This window comes from Odontesthes bonariensis, chromosome 14 (assembly GCF_027942865.1).
Source record: "Odontesthes bonariensis isolate fOdoBon6 chromosome 14, fOdoBon6.hap1, whole genome shotgun sequence".
Lineage (NCBI taxonomy): Eukaryota > Metazoa > Chordata > Actinopteri > Atheriniformes > Atherinopsidae > Odontesthes > Odontesthes bonariensis.
This window is the reverse complement of record NC_134519.1, coordinates 17,401,600-17,424,561: the sequence shown is the minus strand read 5'-3', so window position 1 is coordinate 17,424,561 and position 22,962 is coordinate 17,401,600. Positions and strand designations below refer to the sequence as shown.

The 22,962-nt window shown below is 40.1% G+C and overlaps 3 protein-coding genes across 7 annotated transcripts in view; 1 reads left to right on the top strand and 2 right to left on the bottom strand.

Moving 5' to 3' along the window:
* agap3 (ArfGAP with GTPase domain, ankyrin repeat and PH domain 3) overlaps window positions 1–4,139 on the top strand; it is a 123,778-nt gene extending 119,639 nt beyond the window's left edge. For all 4 annotated transcript variants that reach the window (XM_075483218.1, XM_075483220.1, XM_075483219.1 and 1 more), the window contains one exon: window positions 815–4,139. In XM_075483218.1, the coding sequence (XP_075339333.1) occupies window positions 815–1,039 (225 nt within the window). In that variant the 3' untranslated portion in view covers window positions 1,040–4,139. The remainder of the gene's footprint in view (window positions 1–814) is intronic.
* A 5,898-nt stretch (window positions 4,140–10,037) lies between these two features.
* Window positions 10,038–13,065, bottom strand: gbx1 (gastrulation brain homeobox 1). The gene is made up of 2 exons (XM_075483215.1): window positions 11,649–13,065; window positions 10,038–11,027 (listed from the first exon to the last, which is right to left on the bottom strand). Exons 1-2 carry the CDS (start codon window positions 12,103–12,105, stop codon window positions 10,513–10,515), a joined length of 972 nt encoding a protein of 323 aa, XP_075339330.1. The 5' UTR covers window positions 12,106–13,065; the 3' UTR covers window positions 10,038–10,512.
* Window positions 13,066–13,765: 700 nt separating this feature from the next.
* asb10 (ankyrin repeat and SOCS box containing 10) lies at window positions 13,766–19,075 on the bottom strand. Of its 2 annotated transcripts, none has more exons than XM_075483213.1 (5): window positions 18,565–19,075; window positions 17,105–17,372; window positions 16,039–16,543; window positions 15,411–15,524; window positions 13,766–14,878 (listed from the first exon to the last, which is right to left on the bottom strand). In XM_075483213.1, exons 1-5 carry the CDS (start codon window positions 18,887–18,889, stop codon window positions 14,693–14,695), a joined length of 1,398 nt encoding a protein of 465 aa, XP_075339328.1. In that variant the 5' UTR covers window positions 18,890–19,075; the 3' UTR covers window positions 13,766–14,692. The 2 variants fall into 2 exon arrangements, with proteins under 2 accessions (XP_075339328.1, XP_075339329.1); XM_075483214.1 differs by lacking the exon at window positions 18,565–19,075 and adding an exon at window positions 17,583–17,878.
* Window positions 19,076–22,962: the final 3,887 nt, after the last annotated feature.

Below are 22,962 nucleotides of genomic sequence, written 5' to 3'. Positions count from 1 at the left end.
AACAAAGTTACCAACATTCAAACTCATTCATGCCCACTTCAATCAGCTGAGAAGATGCAAGCGTGCTGCAAGCTGTGGTGGTGAAGCGAGTTCTAGAATGAATAAGGAGACACCACTGATGGAGACAAGAAAAATCTAAATCCGTAGGAACGTGTGACATTGAAGCGTTTTGTTTTAATACAGCCAAAGCGTATTTCTTGGTTTGGCTTCTGCTTCACATTTCCTCATACTTAACTTGTCTAATCTACCCTAGACATTAGACTTCAGGGGAAATGCAAAGGACCCAGGGCCAAAATGATATTTTCGATTCTTAAATAAAGAGTGTATAGTGTCTCTGTGCAGTTGGTCAAAATGTATTTCAATTATTTTGTTATTCATTTGACTGGTAGACACTCAGTAGCAGCACCTGTGAATGAGCACTAAGAACAGAGTATATCTTCACAAACCTTCTTTCTGACTCATCCGATCTCATGTCTCTATACCTATCCCCTAAGTACTTTGTATTAGAAGAGTCAATATAAAACAGCTCATCAGCTTGAAAGCAGGGGATTTTGGGGCCTAGAAAGTCATAAAATCTTGTTCTGTTTTGAATTTCCCTTAAAAAAAATGCATCGTTAGCCTTCAAGCATTTCAAACCACAGTTATATTTCACTCAATTTAAGTATAATGTACAATCAGTGAGGAGTTTTAAGTCTGATCAGAAATTATTATTACAAATGTAATAATAACGTAAAAACTCCATCAATATACTGTTGATGATTAGCAGTAAATAATACCTTTTGTGAATTCTTATGTGTGTAATTCTCTCCCACAGTATGGTGTTGATGTAAAAAGTCGAGATGCTCGCGGACAGACAACGCTGTCCTACGCACGACGAGCCGGAAGCCAGGAGTGCGCCGACATATTGCTTCAACACGGTTGCCCTAACGATTCTAGCAGCCTGACCTCTGTGGCCACCCCCAACATGAGTCGCCGCAATCCCAACATCAACAACAACAATGCCCAGTGTGAGCTCAACCGCAGCATCAGCATCATGTAGAAGCCATAAAGCAACTCCAGACAAAAATACACAAAAGCCACCCGCATCCATCCTTAGTACTTCCTCCTCTGTTTCTCACTGTGTAACCCAGAATCAGTACCAATGGAGAGATATCAGGAGTGTTGGACCTACTGTTGATATTCCACTGCGCTGCAAGTTTGGGGCTTGGACTGTACATTGTTTTTTTTTATATATATATATAGATATATTGTTATTTTTATTCATTTTGTTTGTTAAATTTATTCAATCGTGGTCTAAAATGATCATGATCAGCTTTAAGCATTTTGTTTTTTAAGCATCAACCAAACAAATGACTTACTTTGGCATTCATACCTACCCTACGAAAAGCATTTCCTTAATGCTTGAACATTTCCTTTTATGTCTTCCCCCTCTGCGATGTGAACTGAGTAGATAATGAGTGTGAATGAGAAATTTCCTTCAAATTTTCCAGCCTAACCATCATAACACAGAGCTGTATGGAATAGTTGTACAAGTGACAAAGACTGATGTGTGGAGAAACTAAATCTCTCATAACAACGATTGTTACAGCTTTCACAATGATGCATGTCTTTAACCCAGCTATCAAACTCTTGACATACTATCCATATACAAAGGAAAAGCAATTATAGTTAAAGAGACCAAATGATTTAGATACTTAATTCACAGGGAAATGGATTTGGATCATCATAAAGCAGTTGATTGCCTGATTCCTATTGGGTGAAAGTGAGTAATTTCCTTTGCCACCCTTATCACAATTCTTCAGTAAAAGTGTCTGTTACTATAAAGGAATTAAGGGGCACAATGTTTTTATGACCGCTGAGCCACATGGCTTAGTAAGCGTGCCTCTTCAATCAGAAATCATTCAAAGGTTGATTGAAACTGTGAAATTCTACCATTATGTCTTTGTCGGAATAGTTTCTCGATTGACTAGATTGTGTTGATAATTGTTTGACACAGATTCACACGGTTTCAGACCATACGCGTCCTGGAGTCTTCATTCAGTTCCTGTGGCTGAAAGATGTAAAATTGGTACTGTAAAGCTCATATCCTCTATTGTTGCTGTGAAATACATTTGTGGTACTGTGTGTGTGTGTGTGTGTGTGTGTGTGTGTGTGTGTGTGTGTCTGTACAAAACTGTACGATACGTTCATGCTTATATCGACGTCAGTAACCGTGTGCTGCAGAAAGCGCTTGGGCATTCACAGCATCTCTCTTCACAAAGGACACTGGAGAGAAGACGGACACCTAAAGGAAAGTTTGGGAGCAAATGTGTTTCTATGTACAGATATCTGTAAAAAGTAGTTCTTGTTCCTTCGCCTTATTCCTTATAAGAAAACTCGTTCAGACTTTTAGAGTTGATATAAAAGCAGCCTTTTCCTTTTCCTTAAACCTGCCCTGTCCTGAAAACCCATCAGCCTGAAAGCAAGGAGATAACAAAATGCATCTATGTGACTGAAGTGAGGGCGATATAAGAGATTCATATCAGCAAAAAGGTCCAGAGGGAAGTATGATTAGATTTCGTTTATATAAATGTACAGATATCAGTCTGTTAGTACCTTCATAGTAAATATTAATTTGGGTAAGAGAGGACTCCTGGCTGCATTTTCCGTATTTTTTTGCAAATGCCATTTGGGAGGTTTTTTAAACGACTTGATTTTATGGGTTTACAAAAGCAGGATGTGTGTTTACAGAGCAGCTTATAACTTGGCACCTTATCTGCACGATTTTGTTATTCCTTTACAGTGTTTTCTGTTTTTAAAGCCAACTGAATATTAAAATGTGGTCAAGGGAGGACATTTGTGAATTAATAGTTTGACATTTTTTTTAGATGCGTTTTCCTTTTCTTAAAATTCCAAACTCTTGCTTCTCTCTTTTATAGTCGGCCTACCTACACAGTCCATCAACCACTACAACTCAGTTGGATGTTACAGGAAAATGAAGTTAGTAGTGAAGAACAGTAAGCTGTGAATAGTTTTCACTAAATGTAACTCTGCTGATGTGATTCGGCGCTGTTAGAGTACATCCTCCTTTTTGGATTAATGTCGGCTTTTCACAAAGACACAACATAAACTCTTTTTCCTGCAGGATTTTCTGCCATTAAATCAAGTTTCATATCACCTATAGGGTGAGGTATACCGTCACAAAGTAGACTTTGAATGGAAAGTAAACTTTTTGCCACAATTATACTGCCTACCCCAGCTTTAAATTTTGATGAGGTGACCGATTCTGGTGTCTGAGAGGTTCTACGGAGTTGCAGCCAAGATGCAGTTTGGCTAGTCTTTACAGATGAAACAGACAGGATGTTCGTTGTCCGCTGTGGATATAATGGAGCGTAGAGTTTGAGACTTTCACTGATACTTTTTGCTCTTTAGATTACACAAATATTTAAAAGCTGTATTGACCTCCATATCTATCTCTAACACAAATGTTTGCATAATGTTGGCTGAATCTTTTAAGAACTCCAAAGAAGTGGCCACAAATGCAACTTTTTTTTTTTTGTACTCCTACTGTATTGTGATACTGGCCTTATTTCTGATTGTTACTTGACCAACTGAGTTAATTTCATTGGGATAACGGAGGGGTTTAATGTGTGCAGTGATTACCTTACTCCTTATTTACATACTTTTGATGACAGGAAGACAACAACACGAGAAACCTGCCTGCTCTGCCCTAAACACAATATGAAGTGTACATATTAGCTTAATGCTTTTACCTTGAAGACGAGCTCCTTCTAGAGAAACATAGTGAACTGGTTTAGGTCCTCTTGACCCACACATCCTGTTTTGATAAGTTTATTTGTTTATCTTTATGCATATTTTTCAGGTACTTCAGGTGTTTAGGTCTCGACATTAACCGACCATCTTTGGTACTTGTGTATAATGATGTACATTTGACATATTTATAATGCAGTATGTAAATATCTTTCTGTTTGTTTATTTTTGTTCATTTTCCTATTGTATTTCCTTTGCGTTCAGAACGTGAAACAAAAGCAAAAGCTAAAGAGTAACATGTTGTATGCTTGGACGCTTGGCTGACTGTTGACCTATTAATAAACACTCAAATAAAACAATGTAGCCCTCCCTGGATTTGGGAAAATTGACACATTCGTCTAGTGTATGTGTTTTTCACCCCCCAAATCATGCTCCCATTGTTCATGTAACTGCTGAGGCCATGGAGACAAGTGAGACTCTTTCAAAGTAAGTTTCATTATCACTTCAAGTACTGCCATTTCATGTCCTCCTCTTTTGCATGTTCCTTCTTCACACTTCTTGTCGGAGGCAACTCAGCCAGGCCCCGTCTTGAGGTAAGTAATGCAACCTCTTCACTTCCTGCCTGCAGGACCCCCAACAGTTGCTGAAAGAGGATTAAGATAAAGAGCTGAGCTTAGTGTCAGGCAGCACAACACTGTTGGGAAAACTGAAAGATCTCAGTGTTCAGAGGAGTCAAGCCCTCACTAATCCACTTCTTATTTCCTGCTAATCTTGTCTCAGCATATCTTCATCCCCTTCCTCTCTCTGTTGGCCAGCTTTGTTTGCGCTTTATCACCTGGTCTCTCTTTAGTTGGGCCTTTTCCTGCATCAGTGCAGCCTTAGAATGTAGGAGCCACAGAGTCACGCTTAGGGGCTCTGAAAACAAATTTCCTCAATCAACTTCCTCACTGGAAGTAACTGAAGATTAGAATGTATGTTTTCCCTTGTATGTTGTGTTGTCTTTGCATTCCTAGCCGGAAGGGTGCAGACAGTTTCATATAAGATATGGTAACGTGACGTATTCCTGCACAAATTACAATTCAGTAAGATTTGAAACTGAATGTAATTAAATTGTTTGGGTGCTGTAAACTAAATCGGATCCATTTCAAATTAATTATGGCGTCATAGTTGTGTCCCCCTGAAAAATATAAGTCAGTTAAGGCTCCCTAGCTGTTAAATGCGTTTTTATGGTCACATGCTTTTTTGTCGACTGTTTATGCAAATCTGTTGGCTAAAATATGAAGAATAAAGTGAAGAAATAGGATAATAATCAGATAAGCGTGCTGGGAATAAACTCAATGTAATTCTTAAATTTATTTGACTTTATTTTCATTGCAGACAGTATAAATGAAATTGTAATAAAATTTGAAAAAAATTCTACTTTATTTATCCTAAATGGAAATTATATTCTTGTGGTAACAAAAAATGAACCAAACATCTTTTCTGTTTTGTCTTTTCTATCTAATTTAACTTGTTTAAACATTGATTCCGGATTTCAGGCCTGCAACACATTCCAAAAAAGTTGGTACAGTAAAGTTTTTACCACTTTGTATTGTTGTCATTCTTTTTCAGCGCACTTATACAGTGAGACACTCTGGCATAGAGGATACGTTGATGAAGAGTTCCGGGCATTATTTTTTTCTTTAAATACATGAAAAATACATGGATGTCTTAGGGAAAGTGGTCATCTCGGAGGCTGCAAATGCTGCTCTAAAATCTCAGTGAACTTTCTACTTTATGGCTACCATCACTTAAGTGTCAATGAGCCTTGCCAAGAGCACTGATACAACTCCATACCATCACAGAGCCTGGATTTTGAACTTGTTGCTGAACAATGTGGATGTCCTTTTTTTTGTCTTTCATCCTCTGGGTGGTCCTGTTGTATTTGGTTTGGAGCCAACTGTGTCTGACCACAGTACGGTAGTTTCCACTGTGTGACGGTCCATTAGATGACAGGTTGATGTTTCCTTTGAGCAAGGTTAACATAAGGCTCACTTTTGCTTTGTAAATTTTTAAGTGGCAATGCAACTCCTTTTTGTAGTGCTTAGCAAAGGTTTCTCACAGTAAACCTTAGCCAATGTAGTTAAATTAGCCATTGATCAATGGCGGTTGCATGGCAGTCTGAGGTATTGGGGATCACAGGTGTCCACCTCATGGTTGAGACCTTGACTTTTACAAATTTAAATTCCTCCAGATTCCTAGTTAAAACCATATAATGCACTATATGATTCCTATGATGTACTGTCGATAGAGAAAAATGCAGATCCCTTCCATTTTTTACTTAAGGGAACTTTGTCATGAAATGATTAAAATGATTTTCTCATTTATATGTTCCTCTGTTTGCTCTTTGCTCCTCAAAATCAAATCATGGTAACAATCACCTTAAAGTAAACCTGTTTGAAATAACAACAAAGATAATGACATCATTAATACTAAAGTTATTATTTTTTTTAAGTTGTTGTCCTGAAATTTAGGAATGGATGAATGGAATGGATATTCACAGATAAGAGTAGGTTAATGAGAAAACATATTGGGTTGGAGCTATCTGCAATGAATTAAAAATTCAGTTAAATGTAGACATACAGCAATTTGTTTTGATTAGCGTTTTTTCATAAGTTAACAAATTTTCTTTCCGATTTGCAGTTGCACGTCTGTAAACACAAAAGACGAAAAGTTAAAAGTCTGAGGAAACTTCTGAGTCAGGTGACTCTTCTCTGTAGGTTTGTCCCAAATGTTACTACATCAATTATAGAAGATTTAATATTATGTCTTAAAAAGTCCAAATTTGAAGGTCTCTTTCACACTGAGCTTCGCTGCTGTTTATTTATTTCACACCTCCTGAGAAATGTAACCCAAAAAGCCATGACAAAAACTCTGTCCTTTAATTCATTACTTTGTCTGTCATCTTTGCAAACCCTGGCCAGTCGTATTTGTTGTGGTGACACTTGAGCTCTTGCTTGCTCTGCTGTATGTTTTGATATTTCATCAGGGCCTGCTAAACAGTGAGGAGGGCTCTCTGCCGCCCACTTCTTCTCAGACAAATTGCCTCCAAGATTGCAGAGGTGGGTCTGAGGCTGATGGATGGGTACACAAAGACCTGACGAGACCATATTTGCAAACATTAAATCCATATTTCCATAACACCTAGGAGCTGCTTTACCACAGGCTACTTTAACGGCCTGTTTAGCAGGCACTTAATAATGTGTCCAGTCCTGACTTGAATGTTGCATCAAGGTGGCATTTAGCAGTCATTTATCTTACATGTTCATTACTGCCTGTCTTGATCTGGATATGTTGGCATTGCTCCGTACTTTTTTCCTCCTTTCCTCAGCCCTTTAACCTTTTTACCAATAATTATATCCGCTCCGGTCTGCTTAGTCTCACAATCGCTCCCCCCTGGATTCCCCACAGACTTTAACATCCATTTATCAATTTCAGCTCTGTCATGTTTGACCAGTACTTCCATGTTGCACTCTGCCCTCTCTGACTCCTCTGAACTCATGTCTCCATACCTATCTCCACATCCTCGCTTTCATCTGCAGATTTCAGTACATCGCTGCATCCTTTTCCTTCTCCTGCAGCGGACCTGTTTTACAGTGCTACAGTATCTTCCTCATCACCCCCTCTCACTCTTTTGTCTTCTGTAAATGTTCCCTTCACATCACCTTCTCTCGTTCTCCTTTTCCCTCTCTCTTTCTCTCCCCTTCCCCGTTGGCTTTTGCCTGCATTTTGCTGTTAATTTGCCTGAGAATGCATTAGCTGTAATGAAGGCTGAGGGCCGAGGGAATCCTCCAGGGTTCCATTAATCATCCCCCCTCAGACAGGCAACCTTGATTACAAGTGGCAAGAAATTCATTAGAGCCAGGCCTCTGACAACTCTTATCTCCACCACTAGATCTGACTCATTAGGCAGCCAAATTAAAGCTATGATGGCCCTGATGAAACTCATCGCTTGTTTATCTTGTGCGATTTGATGCATCTGCCCATACATCACTGTAGCCACAACCGTCCGGACCCTCCCAAGAAGTCAGGCCTCCAGTCGGTGCTGAACAGCCTGCACACTCACACAACCGGCCAGTAATGAGGTCTCTCGTTTTCCTCTCCCTCTCTCTGCAGGTTGGAAAGAGGAAATAGTTACACGCCTTTGCTGGAAAGAACTTCTGATATTTCAATTTGAGATTCTAGTTGTAAAATTAGCTGTAACGTTATATATTTTTTCAATTGTAAGTCGCTTTGGATAAAAGCCTCTGCTAAATACATAAACATAAACATAGAATATGCAGCTTTAAAGGAAGAGTTTATTACAACAAGACAAGAAAAGATGAACATTTACAAGGGACCTTAGTATATTAAGAAAGAGTTTAATAAGCTTCCCTGTCAAATGAGCAGAGAAACTTAGAAGTAATTCAAGTCTTTTATCCTTGATTTGAAGCTCGTGGCTGAGCTGGATCGCTGCTCCTCCTCATCACCTCCAGCGTGCAGCTCATGGGGACTGAAATAGCAGTTGCACTCTGGCACAATGTTGTGGAATTGACCGTCTATATTAAGTCAGCTCTTGTACCATCATAAAACTTCTCACTGCTTCTTCACACGATCGTCACTCCTTGAATCCCCATTCGAGTGTCACAGTCTTGATGTATGAGGTGGACGGTGAAATAAACTTTACTACTCATGGGTGCCCAGGTCACGGAAGGCCTGTTTATGCTCTGAGGTCAAACTGAGATGAAGCATATTTTAGGATGTGTATCCATGACAGGCTTGAGGGATATTAAATCGAAGTGAATGTTATCCTATAATGTTCAAATGCCTCATGCAATGGCTAAATACTTATTCAAAATAAATCTAGTTTATTTAATCAAATATTGAGATGCAAGATATTTGAAGAATCTGCCCCCATCAGCATACTTCAGAGGAGGCTGCTGTGAAAGGTTAAACATGGTTTGTCTTTTTTGGAGGCAGGGAGACCAATCGCTTCCTTCCCTCTGAGGTGAAGTGAAAATATTCCAACATGAGACTTTTCTGGAAACTGTTCAGAGAGACCAAAGCCAGAGCTGTGCACATGAAAGTTTCTATTAAAAAAAAACACTAGGCCCCTTTTTCTCCTTCCTGAATGTGACTATATATTATTACAGCAGCAGATTATTAAAATACTGCTGTCTGGTACTTCACATTTCCTCTATTACTGATCAAACCATCAAATTAATTTGCTCATATGAGGTCTGTTATTAAAAATTTTAAAATGAAGAAATAAAATGTTGAAATGATCTGCAAACCGTATGGCTCATCCTCAATAGTGAATATTTTTTCTTAATCCTACATTAATCCATAATGTTCAATTCTGGCAGCAAATTTGAATTATTACCTACATGTACGGATATTTTTCTGTAAATGTCCAATCAAATCCTTTAAATTGGTTGGACAAAATTAAACAATCTTGTATGCGTCAAGAGTAAAAAAGTCTTCATTGAGCATTTTAAAACTCCATTTAAGCCTTCATTTTTGTCTGATCAGAAATACCTTCTCTTTAAATTCAAGTTTCAACAGAATCCTAATTTTGATTTACCTAAATAAAGTTTGTTACCGTGAAATTGGATGGAGGCGCCTTGGGTTTTTGGCGCCTGTCCCGACTGATAGAGAAGTTCATTACAGTGTGTTGAATGCGCTCAGCATTAATGAGGGTCCATCAGACCACTTGAGACAACATGGCCTCCTAAAGAGAAATCAATGACTGCAGCTATTTAAAAAACGAGCCATCCACCTTTTAGGCCCCGATGTAACTGAAAATAAGAATCATCTGTAACTTCAGGAGATTCAAATCTATGCGACCCTGCATCAATGAAAACGTTCAGACTCATGCGAACCTTTTTTTTTTTTTAGCTGAGGCTCTTTAAATATTCAAAATAAAACACCTCAGGTTTCTGTGAAACCCTTTGGAAAATCTAAGCAAATATCATAAATACTGTAGAAGTAAACATGAAATAGCGATATTTTGTTTCAGGTGTATTAAAATGACCTGAAAGCAGCCGCCTGACAGCAGTTTTCCGTTTACAACCAGTCATTTAGTTTACACAGTGCAGGCCATTTTTAATTTTATCAGGGTGAAACAATCTAAAAACAGTCTTAGCAACCATACAATAAATTTGTCGTGCTATAAATCCTTTTTTTTTTTTTTTTTTGAATGATTCCACTTGGATTCCACCTTTTGTATAAAGCGATTTATTAGGTCAATTGTACTTTACAGTTGTCCCTTGTTTGTTCGTTATTTCCTTCACATATTTCTCCCCCCACAAATAGCTCTCGAAGGTGCTTCCTGCACCTGCCAAAACAAAATGTAAAACATCTTCAATTACATGCAAACGTGGTCAACAAATTGTACGAAACACAAAATCCAGAAATGAGGACATGCACATAAACAACAGAACGTTTTGGCCCAACATATAAATACTTAGAAAATATTTACAGTTACATCTCTTAGTGCCCATTTGTATCTTGTTCTTTTTTAAACCCACTATTTACATATCCACATCATAATAAATAAAAATGACAGCATATTGCCAAATACTTGATCTGTTTGTGAGCAAGTCCTCAGTCTCACCTCTCAGAAAAAAAACAAAAAAAAAGAAACTGAATCCTCCTTTTTGTGCTTCATGCGTTCAAAAGAGTCAGTGGTACAGTCAGTATAAGTGTTTATATTATCGATATGTTCTGATTTTTCATCTCAGTTCATGGTCTGGTCCCCTGCTCTATTTGTTGGTGTTGACTCCTCACAGCAAACCTGTTGACGTGCACTGGGATGGGGACCACAATTTTGGGATTTCTCACCGGCTCTCCTGAGCGGTTGTTCACGTTGCCGGCTTTGATCCGTTTCCACTTGGCCCTGCGGTTCTGAAACCAAATCTTCACCTGCACCTCGCTGAGTTTAAGTGCGTGTGCGATCTGGGAGCGTTCAGTGAGTGAAAGGTATTTTTTACAGTGAAACTCCTTCTCGAGTTCGAGCAGCTGCTCGCTGGTAAAAGCTGTTCGTCTCCGCCGGCTCTTCCCTGCCGAGCTGCCGGTGGGCAGCGTCTCCTGAGAGCCGGTTTTTAGTTTGCTCTTCTGGGACAGTGGGCCACAGTTGTTCCCGTCCGAGAAACTTTCGTTCTCGCTGTCTGCGGAGCTGTCCTCTCGGTCGCTGCAGACTGTGTCTGCAGATTTCAGGTCCAGCTTCTCGTCGTCTGAGCTGTACAGTTTGGTCTCACCTAAGATGTGAGGAAGAGGAGAACACACTTATTCACAATCTGTTCAGAAATTAGTTTAGGAGCTATATGTCTCACACAATGTCTAAAAAACAAAACAACCAGCTCGTTTTAAGAAGGCTGATAATTGTCAAGGGAAATGTTGATCAAAATTCTGAATTCTGAAGAAAAAAAAAAGTTTCAATCTCTTTGTTTTTCTGCATCTTTTCACCGCATCTTAACACTTTTGGCAACTGAGAAATAAAATGTAATCACATACGTACACATTGATTCTAAGTTAAAACGCGCGTGTTCTCCAATTGTTTTTATAATGTTGTGAGGGCCATTTCAGATATCATTTCACCTAAGGGTGAGAAAGAATAAATAAAAAAAATAAAACTCTTATAAGTTCCTTCTCTATTAAGCTATTTTTCCAGATTCAAATGATACGTGTTTCATAATAACATTTCTGTCCGAATGTGGCAACGCTGAAATGAGACGGATCCAACCGGTGAAAAAACTTTCGCCATGGGCCAACAAGCTGTGCTTTAACGCATTTTACCGACCGTGGTAACTTTTTACGCTTCAGCTTCGAGGTTTCAAAAATAACCAAACGGCATGAATTGAAACACATGTGAATCTAACCTGATATTGTTTGAAAAGTTTCCGAGAAGTTCAGCAGCTCGGCGCTCTTGTCCCGGCTGTGTAGCTCCTCAGAATGCGGACTTTCCTGTCTCCTCGCTCGCTCTCCTGGGTCAGCGGCGCTTAAACGGGGACCAGGAAGCTCTTGCGGTGGGTAGAAACTGTCCGGAGGATCCGAGAAACTTGGCATCGTTGTGGTGAGCGCAACCATGGATGGCACTCCCTGCCCCAAACTGGCGCAGAATGTGTTGGTGAGCCGTCCCGCAAAAGAAGCCAGCGGCGCTAATGGAGGTATACCAGACGATAAAGGCGAGTGGGATAGCGCTTGTGGGATGACCAAAGGTCTGTACGGCATAAACATAGGATAGCCCGTGTAGAGCAGGTGTCCCGGTCTGGGCTGAGGGGTCCCTATCAGGGAATCGATTGAAAACGCCGTCCCTTGACCGCCCGGTCTCTGCATTTTTGCAGGCAAACACTCGTATTTGGTGAGAAGTTGACAGCAGATGTCCTCTCCTCTGCCACGCGCAACAACTTTCAGTTTAAATAAAGAGTGAATTGAAAGTAGATCCTCTGGCGTGTTGTCATCCCTGGGAATGGACTGCTTCTCCGGATCTCCGCACTCTATACGCGTCAGTCAGCTGTGCGCTTTGTTGTGTGCCCAAGCGCTACCCTTTTCCCTCTTATTTGTCACACACTGAGAGATAAACACACGCTCTCTCTATCTATCTACCTCTCCCCTCTCTGCGACTCCTCCCTCCGCCCCTGTCCGATGCACCGTGTGTGTGCGCGCAGAAACAGAGGGCGAGAGCGCATTGGTTATCATCTGCAATACAAGAGGAAAGAAAAGGGGGTGTTTCCCTGGGGGCTCATCCATCTTCCTCAAATTACGCTTCATTTCCTTATTCAGGCTCTGACTTTTTGGCCGTCTTGAGAGGCGGTAGTTTCCCAGTGGAGACCAAAAAGACGAGTCGCACCCCCGGCCCTCCTCCCCCCTTTACCAGGTTCACCATTGACTGCGAAAACGGTGTGAGAGACTGCTCCAGCCCTTCCCCTTCTATAATCGTTGACCACACCAACCCAATCAGCTATTATTAATTTTGATTGATGATAAGTAATTACTCTGGATTCAAGGGACAGCGAAAAACAACGGTGGCTTTTGTTGGAATATTGGGGCCGATGGGCATCAGAGTCAGGAGGGAGGAGAGGCAGATGTTTCTCCGCTCGCTCTCCCATTCTCCGCGGCGAAAAACAATGCGTTTGGCTTCAGAGAGAGAAGTGCTGCAACAATTGTTCCCTGGAGAGAGATACTTTGTGCGGAATTAGATCCAGATAAAAGACGCTTAAGTGAGGTCATCAGCAGTGTGGGCACGGACACGCAGTGGCCAAAGTCAAATCTGAGTGGCTTTCCACTTTGTTTGAACTCGAGGAAACTGTATTGAACATTCATGAAAAAAAAAATGAAAAAAAAAAACTTTAACGTCTCTTCCTGATCATATCTAAATTTATATAGGCTACCCAGAACATTTTTTTTAATCCAAATAACGCACAAATTTAGCTCTGCCCTTATTCAGGAAAAGTGATTTGTCTCTGATCAAAGATGCATGTGGAAAATAAAAATCACTCTGCTCTTTTCTTTAAGCACTGGTTTAATCGCAGATCATTTCACCTTTCAAATGGCAATGGGAACTGATGATGATTAGCCCTATTGAGTGCTGGGTGCCCATGCTCTCCAACTGGTCGTCTGATTGCACGAGGACATAAACATATCACCACCGACTCTGATTAGCAGTGGAGGGCCAGGCCAGGCTAATTCTTATAATTGCAAGTGACTTCAGCAGCACCTCTCTTTGATCTATTGAAACCATTTTTCGAGCGCCTCACCCTTTCTTTTCCCAGTTGGTCTGTTATTATTGCTCCTCTTTTCATTGTTTTACAAATGAGTTTTAAGTCACTTTGATTAAAGAAAAAGGACAAAAAGAAAGACCAATTCTAAATTCTAATGAAATATGTAAATTGTCTTAAAAATGTTTGTTTTATTTATAGAATGATTCTGGGCTTAAATTGTTTAAAACATATGCTAATAAGGATAATTCTAATTTGAAAAAAAAGAAAGAATAAAACACCTTCAACCTTTTATTAGTAATAACAATAAACTTGATTTTGGACATTCCTCGTTGACAAAAATGACCGTTTGCTTTTTTTTTTATATATTGCCACAAGCTCTTAAATTGAAAAGACTAAACGTTACTAATAATATATTGTGAAAAAAAGTAGGAGAATAGATGCGCTCAGACATCCTCTTTAAGAGTTCTCCAATGTGATTCACGTGTATTTGAAAAACTTAAATGCTGTTTTACTTTATTAAAGTTTATTTTGTGTCACTTTTCTCTCCGAATCTGAAGGCACTGACACCAATCAACAGATTTCAAAAGAAGAGAGACCGAAAATGATGAAAACAATTTAAAAAAAATAATTTTTTAAAAGGAATTTGCCGATTACAGTGGTCTCATTGCTGTTTTTTTTTTTTTTTTTTTAATATCACGGCTTATTTTGGTATAAATCTCCTAATTGCAATCGTCTCCGTGGGAACAATTATTTATGCAAACATTTTATGGCACTCTTCAAAGTACCACACATAATTATTGTGCGTGTTAACATCAAACTATGACGGTCATTGCGTATGAAATTCACTCCTTAGCTCTTTAACATTAAGAAAATAATTAAAAAAAAAGAAAGAAAAAGACAAAAAGAAAGAAAGGGAAAAAAGATATAAAACATAAAATTGCAAATCCACTATGCTCTCTTAGTTCTAGTCTATAGCTCCCTCTGGTGGTGCAGAGTCACACATATTATTTTGCTGAACCATAATAGAATTAAAGTGACAGAGAAGAAAGCTGCCGCTTCTTTCTTCAGAGGAGCTTATGTGTGGCAGAATATGCTGGTCAAGATTTGTAACAAGTGTGACAATAAAAACTAAAATAATATGACATTTTTAAACTTCTAGCTGCACAAGGTTTCATTAGACTAAATAACACAACGAGGCACTTTCAGTGCATGTATCCTCTGTACTCCAGGAGCAGGTAGTGTTTCATGAAGTTAGGCAGATCAAGTTTTGGGACAACCCTGTGAACCCGGCCCTCCAGAAAGGTCCTGAGTCTGCAGCGAGCCAAGTGCTGCAGGGAGCGAGGATTCATTGCCAAGGAGAAGATCGACTCATAGAACTCTTTGTGCTTCTGGTTGGAGTAAAACACAAATTGACATAAATATATTTAGTGGAACACTGAAATTCTCACTTCATTGTTTTACAATCACCCTATATCTTAAAATGCTAATTATTTACCACTACAATTATGGTAAATTTAATTTCCTGTGATCAATTATGTATTCATGTATAGAAAAGAAACTAAGCTTCTATTACCAAAAATAATTTGAAATTGAAATGGTTTTATCTGAGCATTTTTTTTATTCCTGGTGGTAATCGGATACTCTGCCCAAATCATATAATTTTATTGTGAAGGGAAATATTGTAAATACTTTGATGAGGAAGTAGAATAAACTATTTTTAAGAAATCAGACATTTGTTCAACTGGCGGCCTGTCCAGGGTGTAGCCGCCTCTCACCCGATGACCACTGGGATAGGCTCCAGCCCCCCCGCGACCCGACTGATGGATTCAGCGGGTATAGAAAATGGATGGATGGATGGATATTTGCTCAACAACACCCCTCTTTGTTTAATTTGATGAATTAATAACTAAATTAGCTTACCTTTAACACATCTTCGGACACAGACTCAACCCAGGTATCTGTGACTTTCAGGCGACTGTAAGCGTTCAGGAGAACCTCGATGGTGCGTGGAGATCCTGAGCAGTGCTTTAAAACCTGAAAAGAAACATCACAACTCACAGCAAAGCAATCAGATTTGTGCAACTGTCATTTGAGTACACGAGCAAGCTTGTGACTCCATAGAACTGAAGAAATAAAGTAATTAAACACTTGTGAAATGAACAGATTGGTCTTCCCTCCAGGGGTTTAACTGGAAATTATGCAATTAGTGCTAATTAATCTCCTATTAACACTTGCCTAATTAGGAACCAAGCATTTTGTCTGGTGCACGTGGGTTCACTGATAGTTGTAGTCTGTTTCCCGCAGAGTGCAACACTTCATGTTGTGTCATAAGATGGTAATGATTTGAATGTTAACTTGTGAAGTCTGCATTGAACAGAGTGTTTCAAGACTCTCAGTCAAGGTGTTACATGTGCAGCACTCGCTAATTATGCAAAATGAGCCACCTCGATGAATAATTGTTTCCTACTTTAAGTATGTTATTTTGCTTCCAACCAATCTGTAAATGCTTGAGCACACATTTCTTTTCAGACAACTTTTAAAGTTTTACCGTGGGGAGAGCTCCAGGCCACACTCGAATTGACCCATGGTTGAGCAGAGCGCGGACAATCCTCTCAGGATCATGGGAAACCTTGTAGCCCACCACCTTCAGAATGTTGTGCATGGGAGCCTCACCACCATAGTCCATGTCGTTCACGCAGGCATTATGAGCCAGCAGCAGGTCCACTATGTCTGGATTTACATTCTTACAGGCCATGTGCAAAGGAGTGTGCTTGTCCTGGTCCATGGTGTGGACATCAGCCCCTGCCCCCAGCAGCATCTGGCACACCTTGAAGTAACGCCCAAGGTCCTGTAACTCCTGAGGCTGCGAACATGCCGCATTCAGGGGTGTGAGACCCTCGTCGTTCTGTTTGTCCACTGCTGCTCCATAGCGCAGGTAGAGCTCAACATGGTCTTGGAGGCCGTTCCTGGCTGCAACGTGTAACGGAGTGTCACCTTCTTCCAGAGAGCGACCGTTGATTGTAGCACCATACTGAATGAGATGTTTAGCACATCTGCCCACAGAATAACAGGAGAAAGGATAATTTAGATCAAACGCTCTGAAACTTGTTTTTTTTTCTGACATATACCCCAATAGTCCTAATACTTTAGATGAGCTGAAGTATCTCTCCATCAACACTTCTCTGTTTGTGTTCATGTTCCAAATGTGTTCACTAGAACTGATTTAAATACTCTGAGCTGAACATTTTAACTCCTTGTCCAGCACTATGGATAGTGTTTGCTCATCTGACAACTGAACTTGAGGACTTTTAAATTCTAAATGAATAATTTGCTTGTTTTCTTTATGGTATGACTGGCAGCTCATGGTGGCTAATGTTAAACTTTGGTAGAAAGATGGCACAGTACACTGACTTTGAATAACTCTTACCTGCTGTTAAAAAGTAAAAAAAAAAAGTAAAAAAAACTAAACTATTAATAATAAAAAAACACTAAGAGATTGAGCAGCTGCTGGAGCCAGCAGCATCTGACAGATACTAAGACATACGAACTGTTGGTTGAAAATGGCTGCAATTTCTACTGGAGCCTACTTTTTGGTTTTATTCTTCTATACTCACTCAAGGGATTCGGGACTCATGCAAACATGCAGAGGCATGAGGCCATCTTCGGAGACTGCATTGGCATTGGCACCATGGAGCAGCAGCAGCTTCGTGCACTCGGGTTGGCAGTTTTCACAGGACTCATGCAGGGCAGTGGTGCCCCCAGGTGCCAGGTCTACATTTGCCCCACGTTGCAGCAAGAGTCTCAGGCACTCTGTAAAACCCCGACCAGCTGTGATGTGAAGTGGCGTTGTCAGGTCTTGCTCATAAGTAAGTGACCATAGTCCTGTAAGCGCAATGGGCATGAGGTCATCTCAGAGTTACGAGTATTGTTAGTAAGCAGCAGAGATGTTAGAAGAATTATGGTTTAGCTAAGCATATTGTTTAGCTTCATGATAATGCATAACGATAAGTGTATTTCTCAATAAACGGAAATTCAACATTCCACCACCTGTTCCTTATGTAAATGAGACAGAAGAATGATCTCAAAACCTACTGAGGCATCTGTAGTTAAAACTGAAGTTCTTCCACTCCTCTAAATTGCTGGTGTCGTAAATGGCGTGGACAAGGTTGCCGTATTCATCGTCGTCCACAATGCTGAGAATAGTCAGCTCATCGCCTACAAGCAGAGAATTCCAAAACTGCAGGACACAACCTGAAGCCTTGGCTGTGGCGATCACATCTTCTCTGTACTTCTTTGGTTTGTGCCATTTTATTTTAGGTGCCGAGTAAGCCATTTCCCAGCTTGTTTGTCTGTTTTTTAACTGATTAGGTTGCGTACTTTCTAGCGAAAGGACCACTAATATAGGTTGTTTGTGCAGATGGGGCTATTTCAGGGAGGTGACATGTGATCTTTTGGTTGACCCTGTGAACCTTGCCAGTGCAGTGACACAGGAGCCAATTACAGTGCAATATATTCAACCTGCTTTTTTTCAGCTGATCCACTAAATGGATATGTCCATGGATAATGCAATGCATAATTTTTGAGTCAAAGAAATTAGATGCAACACGCTCTTCTTAAGAAATATGAAATCATTAGCACCAAACACTGCGGTAAATACCCTTTTTGGGATATAATGTCATCCAAAATTTTATGTTATTGTCCTCAACATTCACAAGCAGTTTATTAGGAAAAACTGACGAAGAAACTTTCAACAGCAGCATATTATTATTTTAACAGAAGGGCCAAAGTTGAGTGTAATTGACTAATATCATGTTGCACTGAACACAGAAAATTGGATCAGATTATGTAGGGTGGATATTTAATAGTTACTATTAATATTACCTCATGATCTGGTTCTATAAATATTCTATTACTGTGTGTTTCAACACTCAGGGTCAGATACTGTCATTCAATGTCTCAAATTTCAGATTTTTGGATGCTAATCTCCAGAAATATCAAAATCTACCAGCAATGCTTTGTGAAATGAAATGTACTGCTTAATAGATTCCAAATGAAGACAGATGATGTCTCTTACCTTCCCCCCGGGCAACCCAGCGCATTTCCCCACCCTGTGGCTCGATGACAAAGTTAGCTGTGGATCCTCTTGGAAAAAGGCGCTGCATAGCCTCAAGGTCTCCTGTATAGAAAGCATTTTGAATGACCAGATCTTGGCAGATAGCCGGTAGCTGGGCAATGCTGGATCTCAGTGGTGTTTTGTCCATGGCCTCTTTCTTCAGCATATAGCTACTGAGGTGACGGGAGGCAAGCTGTCTCTTGTACTTGCACCTCTCCAGCATGTCCTTGTCATGTTCAAGAGAACGCAAGGCCATGGGTGAGAAGACAAAGCTGCCTCGGGACATGCTAACTGGCTCACCTCTCCAGGAGAAAAGTAATTTTGTAAGATGTGTTTGGGTAACTGAGCGAGGCTGTCTAAAAAAGGCCTGTCTTACTCTTTCGGTTTTTGTTGTTGAATTCTCCCTGGCGGCTGTCCACTTTGTGCCTGCAGGCTGTTCACAGGGTTGGTTCACAGAGTTGTTTTGATATTTGGTATGAGACCCTCCCTGCGGTGTGACAAGGAGGGCTATTTTTATGTCTCACATGCAGCCACTCAGACCTATCTTGTTTGCCTCCAGCCAGCCTTTAAAGCTCTTTGTCAGGCTGCAAGTAACAATGAGTTGAAAAAACTCAGGACATTTTATTTTTTTAGGTTATCGAACCATGTTTTCTAAATGACACATCATGCAAATCGTTTATGAGAAATGTATGTATGTAGGCTATGTACACAAGTATTTCAAATTTCAGCAAATAGTAATGCTACTTTCCAATGTGATTCCACCTTCTGGACTCTAAATCTATCTTAGTATATGTCAAGTCACTCGATAATACTCAGCAAGGCTTTTCACGTCAATGAAAGAAATTCAAAAAGTACTGTATAATGTAAACATTTAAGTAACTTTTAGGGTTAAAAAATGTCTTGACATTCATGTTAGAGGAAGAGCAAATAAGAGTACCTTAATTGTAAGCCTCTGTGAGTGGCTTTAAAAATGTCTTTTTCTGCTCAGCATTTTCTCCTAAGAGCTCTAATGGATTTTCTGTATCCACATGGCTCCGTGCATTAGAACATTAGGCTGAATGACTGGCAACCGCTGTGTCACTCTGCCCCACGTGTAGTGTTCTGATAGCAGAGGGACGCCGCATAATTAAGCCTCTTAAGCCTACTCGCAAGGCATCTGATAAACATCTCTTTTGACTGATGAACGGCCATTTTCCAGTGGTAAGATAGAAGCTTCCTAAACACCGAGGATGGGTTTTCATGGCTGGAGGTGATGGCTTAAAATGACCTTTGAGTTTCTACAAAGCTAATTGACTCATTTGGATGTGACCATCTAAATATCTGACACACAATACATCAAAACACACATTCAAAGGTGCGCTTATCTGCTTTTGCCACCAAGGACCCTTCAAGCTCCACAGAAAACAAGGTTTGAGCTACAGGTGGAGAAACACATCGGTGAAGAGGTTTTACCTTGCTTTGCATTTGAAAACACAGAGGCATAGCTGCATGTCCTCTATACCTTAATGACTGTTCTGGAAATCAAGGCCATTCATTTCATGTTACAGTTTGGTAATAGATGCCACATTAAACAGAAAGCGAGTAAGAGTTTCAACTTTGAAAACACACATTACCAGAGAGAGACTAGGAATATTGTTTTTGCGGCTGGAGTACATCCTTTTAAATGATATACATAATGAGTTTATAATATGCATCTGGGCTACCTCCTCTCTACTTTGATGTCTTCCAAATGGCCCGGGTGTCATCAGCAAAACATGTAGGCACTTTCCCGCCTCATTGACTCCCAAATGTATTTTAAATATCATTCCTGGTAACGCAATTATTTAAAACGCTGAACTAAACACTTACTAATGGGGAAAAAGACAGCCACTTCGATAAATTCATTTCTCAAATGGTGGGCATTCGTGTTTAGTTTTTTTTCTTTTTCCCCCCTCTGTGAAGCGGAGGCAACTCTGATAACAACAAAAAAGCATCAGCAGTCACAACACCCCCTGCCCTCATAGCCCCCCGTTGACATATTAGATCTTTGGTTTCTTCACATTACCCACCAGTAGCTGTCTCTCCTAGCTTTTCTGCATCGTGGTCAATCCCTTTCCTATCCCAGGGCGGAGAGCGGCTGGACATCAGCAGCAGCCCTGATGAGGGTGAGGCACGTCATTTACGCAATTATAGGCAATTAGTTCCCTATGATTATGAGACTCTTAATGCTATTTTGAGTACTGTGGCACACAGTAACACAGAAAGAGATTAAACTATAGCCCTCCCACCACACTGAGCAGCCATTTAAAATACTGCGAACAAAATGAAATGTACACAGTAATTACAGTGATATTAAATGCTAATGGGTTTGCAATTGGATCTGTTGTTAGTTTAAGATGGAATCAGGGCAACTTAAGTGAGTCTCAGTTTAGGGAGAGCATTATATTGGCAGCAGCACACTCAGTTTTCCATCAGGTGTTTCCTATTTCATTGATTATCAGGAGTCACCAGACCAAGTGTGATATTTTGGAAACTCTGTATAGAAAAGCGAGCAATTAATATGCAATTTCCACGTTTCAGCTCACATTTATGGGGAGCTGAAGAGCTACGGGGTCTGAAGTTTGCATTCTGGTGCTGGAATAATTCGCAGGTCACCATGGAAACATGATAGGAGATAATGAGGATGCTTAATTGGCTGCTAACATTATGAGAGGCTTGTGACTGCCTTTATGTGGTTTGTCTTCTGGTTCTGATTTGCTTCTACTCATACTCTTATTTTTGCGGACCTACTCATGTAGGCACACGCAGTCTGCTTTAAAAATTTGTGTCATTAAAGCACCTCTTATAAAAATTCTGTGCTAGCTCACTAAATGGCTCGTAAGAGTCCATAACAGGACTTAGACAACATGCCCGGTTTGCTGCTCCTCCTCAGATCTCATCACAATGCTTGAGATGTTGGTGAAGAACCAAAATGAATTTATAGAGAATTGAATTGAAAAGTAACTCCAAACTGTTCAGTGGAGGCTTGATTACTTTTTCTGTACTCTTTCAGCTCTGAGCCCACTACCTATAATGCATTGTATCGGTCTTTGCAGATTCCAATTGTCTCTCAATGCACTGATCACCACGCAAATAGCCCTCTGTTTCATCATGACAATTGAGAGGTTCATATTTCAACCTAATAGTCCTTCATAACTTTAAACATCTATCACAACCTCATTTCATTGCGGTTGCAGTTAATACGCGCTTCCCTGCCAAGTGGAACATTTTCTAATGATGCACTCTCACATGAAAACAAGGCAAGTCATCCCAGGCTCTGCATCACTCACTAATGCACCCATCCATAATGTGTTCATCGCACTCTGCCTAAAGCAGACAGCAATGACTACCACAAGGCACGGGCACGATGGGGATATGGGGAAGGGTGCAAGACGCAAAACCTAAATGACCACGATAATCATGAGCAAAGTAACTGCCATCAAAGACTGCATCACCCTCATAATAACATCTGTAGATTTCATATCATTACCAGGAAAACTGAGAAACATCTGAAATGGATATCTCAACAATAACAGTCAGTGGAGTCACACCCAAGTGCATTATCGCAGTCAGTCTGGCTTTGTGGGATGTTGATAAGAGATGCCTAATAGGTGTATGTAAAGGCTGATGTAAACAGCATCCTAATTAGAGAGACCTTTATCAGTTCCTCCATCTTATGCAGATTGAGCTGGTGCAAATGCTAGTGTCATTATGCCGTAATCAAGTTCTATTCAGTGTCGTCTTTTAAAAACCTGATTAAAATGCATAACAAGGATACAATGTTGTATTATTTCCTCTGTCAGTTTATAAATATATTAAATATTTTGAAGGATAGCTTAATAATGACCGTTTTCCAATGTCTATGGGAACCTCATCAGGGGTGAAGGGCACCAATTCAAAAAGCTGAATGCTACTATATTTTTTGAATACTCATCCCTGACCCCATGATTTGGATATTTGTAGATCGCACAAAGACTCGTACATCCAGTGAAACACTGAAATGTTTCCACATTTCTAATGTCACGCTGACATAGAAATACGCCTGGCAATATTTGGTAATCCTGTACAGCTTATTTTCCCCACATTTCTAATGTCAGGCTGACATAAAACATGCTGCGCCATGTGAACGTTATGGTGTCACAATGTTTACAGCTATTGAAATCCAGGAGAAGAGTATGGTCAAAACATTTGCAGCAGAGTAAAATCCTTATCACACACAGAAATGGGTGTTACAGAATCTCACACGTTTCCGTCAAATTTATGCCTCAAGTTATCTCTCGGATGCATTTGTCTGCATGCAGATTCCCTAATTGCCAGAATCTTTAACAAGGCAGACACCTG